Here is a 5,643-nt window from a genome sequence, read left to right on the forward strand (position 1 = left end):
CCCTCGCGACGCCAGGGCTGCTGTGGGCGGGGCTATGCGGGGCGGGCCTTAGCCAGGGAGAAGGCGGATTTGCGAGTAGGCTGTGGGGGCGGGGCCTCAGCAAAGATGGGCGGGACTGGCTGTGCTGGGGGCGGGACTGGCTGTGCTGGGGGCGGGGCGGAGCAAAGATGGGCGGGGCCTGGTTGTGCTGGGGGCGGGGCCGGAGCGGGAACCTGGCCTAGCGCGAGGCAGTGGAGACCCGGGACCGCGCCCCTGGGAACCGAGGGGGAACCGTGGGCCCGACCCAGTTAGTCCGACTTCAGAGGAAACTGAGTCTGGCTTTATTTTCCCCAAAGCCTTGAAAGAGGCAGAGAGCCTGGCAGGAAGAGCGGAGGGAGGTCTGGACCTCCTGCAGCCGGTGCCGCCCCCTCGCCCGCCCTAAGCCTCCGGTGTCCTCACGCCCCCCCTCCATCCCCGCCCAGCACCCCACTCCGCCGCAGGCCCGCTAACCTCGGTGCACCACGCTCTCAGACCATTCAGTGTCGTAGGTCCGCCAGCCAGGGCGCCCAGCTGCGGTAAATGCAACCAGCCTGTGGCCCGGGCCGTGGCGGTGCGTCCGGGGAGGGGGTCTGACGCTCGGGAACAGCTAAGGCTGCGGGAGACGCTTCCTGAGAACCGGGCGGAGCTCAGGCGGTTGAGCACAGGTTCTGGCGGGGCTGCGGTCGGCCTCTGGCTGGCAGACGGGCATGGAAAACAAGGCATCCACCCAGGACGCAGAGTTTGCTGGGTTGAAGCATTTGCCGCTCCTTTCCAGTCCCGATGCCCTTCCTAGGACCTGCTCCGGCTCTGTCCTGGGTGGGGCTGTCGCACAGGCCCTGCCTGCAGGCGGTGGTAGCTGGGGAAGCCCCGAAGCCCTCGGTCTCATTGTAACACTGCCCACCGGAGCGGGGGTAAAATCTTGGGCTAGGACCTGACCCTGTCATTACAGCAGGACAACTCCCAGGATTAGCCCCAGCGGTACATTTCCAAAAATGTATGTATTGGGTCTGGAATAACACCGGGGAGCCCAGCCTAAACCGCTCCAAAAAGAGCTTTGGATAGCCTCTGACACTGGCCGGAATAGTGGGCTCTCCTGTTCTCTGGTGGGAAGCCTTAGGTGGACTGTGCGCCTACACCCATTTACAGGAAGAGGACTGTGCTCCCGAAGGTGCCACGTGTGCCAGTGTTCCCTGCCCATCACAGAGGGGCCTGCGCGCGGTCCAGAGCAATCTCAGTTCCCCTTTCCTTATCTTTCAGGCACGGCCCAGCGACCTAGCAGTGCCCACAAAGCTGGCAGATTTCTGCCTTTCCAAATATAACCTTTCTGTCTGGATGGCCTCCTTTGGGTACCCAATCACTTACATAATCTTTGAAATTAAAGTCTTTTACCTTGAGCCAAATGAACTTCTCAGTCAAGGCAACAGACATGTTAAAATGGGGGGAAATATTGTCAATTCACATCAAAATACAAATCTCTTTGGTATGTAAAGAGCTCTTACAATTAAATAAGAGACCAAAATGGAAAGCTGGGCAAAAGTTAGGAAATAGAAATTATTTATAAATATATGAGAACTTAGCCCCACTGATAATGAGATAAATATAAATTAAAACTATACCAGACTGGGGGGAAATGGTAGCATACTGTGATGGCAAGGCTGTGTGGATACAGGATACAACGCTAGGAGGGAAATCTGGCAGCATCTACCAAAGTCAAAATGCATTTTCTCTTGACCCAGCAATTCACCTTTATTATTCTTGCTGTACTTTAACTGCCCCTATCCTGTTTCTCCAAATATGTACTGACATTAGTGGTTTTAACTAACTTCTTGAGATGAAGATGTCTTCCTAATTCATATCTGTGCTTTTTGTTGCGATGGGTTTTTGAGGTGATAAAGAATTGGGGACCATTTACAGAGTGATTTTACTTCTGATGGACTAAAATCAGCATATCCTCACATATCCTTTGCAAGACAGTGAGACTTAATGCTGAATGTTACTAGTTCTTGCTTACAGAAAAGAAATAAGTAACAGGAAGTTTAAGTGTTCAGCTTTATTTATAGTTGTTTTGATAAGAACAATAGATATGCATTGGGTTAACTTGTGTGGTAAACTAATCTTTTATACATGGGGAAGTGGATTTTAAAAGAAACCAAGTCCATTCTTGAGTTCTCTATAAGTGTTTTTTCTGGGAGTGGTTATAAACTGGAATTTTTGGGAAGTTTGAATGATGACTCACTTTCAGTCTGGTAGGCTTTCAGTTTTACTGATACCCATATTTTCCGGCCTATAAGACGACTTTTGACCCGAAAAAAAGTCAACCGAAAATCGGGGGCAAAAGACCAAAATTGCACAAAAATTACCTGCAGATCTGACGGCAAAGTAAGTCTTTTCTTTGAAGTGGGGGGTAGTCTCATACAGAGAATATAGGCCTAAACCTATGTTTTAACTGTGAAATTAGGGAGTCGTCTTATACGCCGGAAAAATGCAGTAACCATATTTGGAGACATGGTCATTTTATTCAGCATATTGGCTGGACGAAAAGAACGTGGAAAGAGCAGAGAAGACAAGCAGGTAGAGAGGGGAGTTTGTTCCCACCTGATCGGAAAGATATCATTTCAATCACCCTTGAAGATGGCAGAAACTGAAAGAAGTTATGTGTAGGGAGCGGCTATAGGGTCAAGCCTCCGACTGAGTTGTGGCAGAGCCACATACAAGTCCCAGCTCGGAGGGCAGAGCCTTGGCCTTACAGTCCTCCCTTGTTCCTGGGTAGCTAATGGGCTGTGGGAGGTGCAGCAAGTGCTGCCAAAACAAGGCTGGAGTAACGAAATAGATCTGAAACTCGCAAGACTTTGTAAACATGTTGACCACCTTGCTAGTTTTGCTGTGTGGAATCTGACTATAAAACTAAGCTTCCCTTACAGGCGGGGTGGCTGTTTCCTCATCCAGGCACAGTGACCCCACCTGGTCCCAACCGAGTTCTCTTACCTGTCTTCTGTAATCCTCCGCCCCTCTCCTCAGGCTCATCCCTGGTGTGCGGGAGGAGGTTCAGTTATTAAAGGATCGGTAAGAGAGTTACTCTAGTTCTCAGGAAAGGTCGGCCTGTCAGAACGGCACAGCCAGCCCACCTGGGACTCGGTGCGTCTTTCTGAAAGCATGTAGTCCTCACATTCTGTATCTTGGTCTGGAATTGCTGAGATATTCTGGTCCCAGAGGTTAAACCCAAGTGCATCCATTTATCTGTCCTCCCAATAGATGGGCCGGTGATATGCTAACTGAGAGATAAATAAGGGCAGAGGTGATGATGTTATCAAACCATAGTATCAGTGCTGTTGAATTCCATTCAGGATAATCTGTTTTGTTGTTTAACCCATGTTTAATGTTAAAATAAATTTTAATACAATATTAGTTTTGTGGTTTTAAGGGTGAATGAAAACTAAGGTAATTACGCAGGCAAGAAAGTAGCTAATCATTGCTATAGGTTTACAGTTTGAGGAGCTTCTATGGAATGCTAGAATTTACTTTTTTAAAAACTTAATTCCAGGCCTTGACTGAGAGCTCAGTTGGTTAGAGTGTTATCCCAATCTCTGGGCAGGGCACATGCAAGAATCAACCAATGAATGCATAAATTAGTGGAGCAACAAATCCAAGTCTCTCTCTCTCTCTCTCTCTCTCTCTCTCTCTCTCTCTCTCTCTCTCTCAAAATCGATAAAGAAATTTAAAATACTTAATTCCAGAAAAGAATTGTAAATCACATGTGATACCTGACAGTTAAAAAGGTAAAACCAGCCGGGCAGTTGTGGCTCCATGGTTGAGTGCTGACCTATGAACCAGGAGTCCCATGATTGATGTTTCTCTCTCCCTTCCTCTGAAATCAATTTTTTTTTAAAAACATTTTTTTTTTTTTTAAATCAACGGAATTCCGCCGAAACTGGTTCGGCTCAGTGGATAGAGTGTCAGCCTGTGGACTGAAAGGTCCCAGGTTCAATTCTGGTCAAGAGCTTGTACCTTGGTTGTGGGCACTCTACAACCAAGAGGGGGTATGCAGGAGGCAGCTGATTGATGTTTCTCTCTTATCGATGTTTCTGGCTCTCTGTCCCTCCCCCTTCCTCTCTGTGAAAAATCAATAAAATATATATTTTTTAAAAAATCAATGGAGCCGGCTCTTTCTGCCGCCATCTTGGTTCCGCGTTCCCCGCACAAAATGCCCAGTGAAGCCACAGAAACCGTCCCTGCTACAGAGCAAGAGTTGCCACAGCCCCAGGCTGAGACAGGGTCTGGAACAGAATCTGACAGTGATGAATCAGTACCAGAGCTCGAAGAACAAGATTCCACACAGGCAACCACACAACAAGCCCAGCTGGCTGCGGCGGCTGAAATTGATGAATAACCAGTCAGTAAAGCAAAACAGAGCCGGAGTGAAAAGAAGGCACGGAAGGCTATGTCCAAACTGGGTCTTCGGCAGGTTACAGGGGTTACTAGGGTCACTATACGGAAATCTAAGAATATCCTCTTTGTCATCACAAAACCAGATGTCTACAAGAGCCCTGCTTCAGATACCTACATAGTTTTTGGGAAAGCCAAGATTGAGGATTTATCTCAGCAAGCACAGCTAGCAGCTGCTGAGAAATTCAAAGTTCAAGGTGAAGCTGTCTCAAACATTCAAGAAAACACACAGACTCCGACTGTACAAGAGGAGAGTGAAGAGGAAGAGGTTGATGAAACAGGTGTGGAAGTGAAGGACATAGAATTGGTCATGTCACAAGCAAATGTGTCAAGAGCAAACGCAGTCCGAGCTCTGAAGAACAACAGTAATGATATTGTAAATGCTATTATGGAATTAACAATGTAACCATCTAAAAAGGAAGATACTTTTTGTGTGTGTTTAAAAAGAGTTACTACAGCTTGGTTTGAAATTTGTACTGTTTCTATTAATAAAGTTATGGCTTCTTGTGGGATGAAAAGAAAAAAAAAAAAATCAATGGAGCCGAAACCATTTTTGGCTCAGTGGTAGAGCGTCGGTCTGCGGACTGAAAGGTCCCGGGTTTGATTCCGGTCAGGGGCATGTTCGTTGGCTGCGGGCACATCCCCAGTAGGGGATGTGCAAGAGGCAGCTGGTCGATGTTTCTCTCTCATCGACGTTTCTGGCTCTCTATCTCTCTCCCTTCCTTCCTCTCTGTAAAAAATCAATAAAATATATTTTAAAAAATCAATGGAATCCTGCTGGGGGAAAAAAAGAAATAAAAAAAATCAATGGAAAAATATCCTTGGGTGAGGATTAACACAAAATAAAATAAAATAAATAAAATAAAGTGTCTTAATCCATCAGGGAAATAAACTGATTGAAAACAATCTTATTCCCTTCATTAAGAGATACATTTCCAATAAAATGTTACCTTTTTACATTTAACAATTATTTATCAAAATTGGCAACATACAGCCCTGGCTGGCTTGGCTCAGTGGATAGAGTGTCAGCCTGCTGACTGAAATGTCCCGGGTTCAATTCCCGGTCAAGGGCACGTGCCTGGGTTGCAGGCTTGATCCCCATTGTGGGGTGGGCAGGAGGCAGCCAATCAGTGATCCTCTCTCATCATTGATATTTCAATCTCTCCCTCTCCTTTTCTCTTT

At 46.9% G+C, this 5,643-nt stretch overlaps 1 protein-coding gene across 1 annotated transcript; it reads left to right on the forward strand.

Moving 5' to 3' along the window:
- Nucleotides 1–4,174: 4,174 nt before the first annotated feature.
- Nucleotides 4,175–4,979, forward strand: LOC118704783 (nascent polypeptide-associated complex subunit alpha-like). The gene is given in 1 exon segment (XM_036412712.2): nt 4,175–4,979. A coding segment is annotated over 1 exon segment (648 nt). The 5' UTR covers nt 4,175–4,219; the 3' UTR covers nt 4,868–4,979.
- Nucleotides 4,980–5,643: the final 664 nt, after the last annotated feature.

Source organism: Pipistrellus kuhlii, unplaced genomic scaffold (assembly GCF_014108245.1).
Source record: "Pipistrellus kuhlii isolate mPipKuh1 unplaced genomic scaffold, mPipKuh1.p scaffold_m20_p_47, whole genome shotgun sequence".
NCBI lineage: Eukaryota > Metazoa > Chordata > Mammalia > Chiroptera > Vespertilionidae > Pipistrellus > Pipistrellus kuhlii.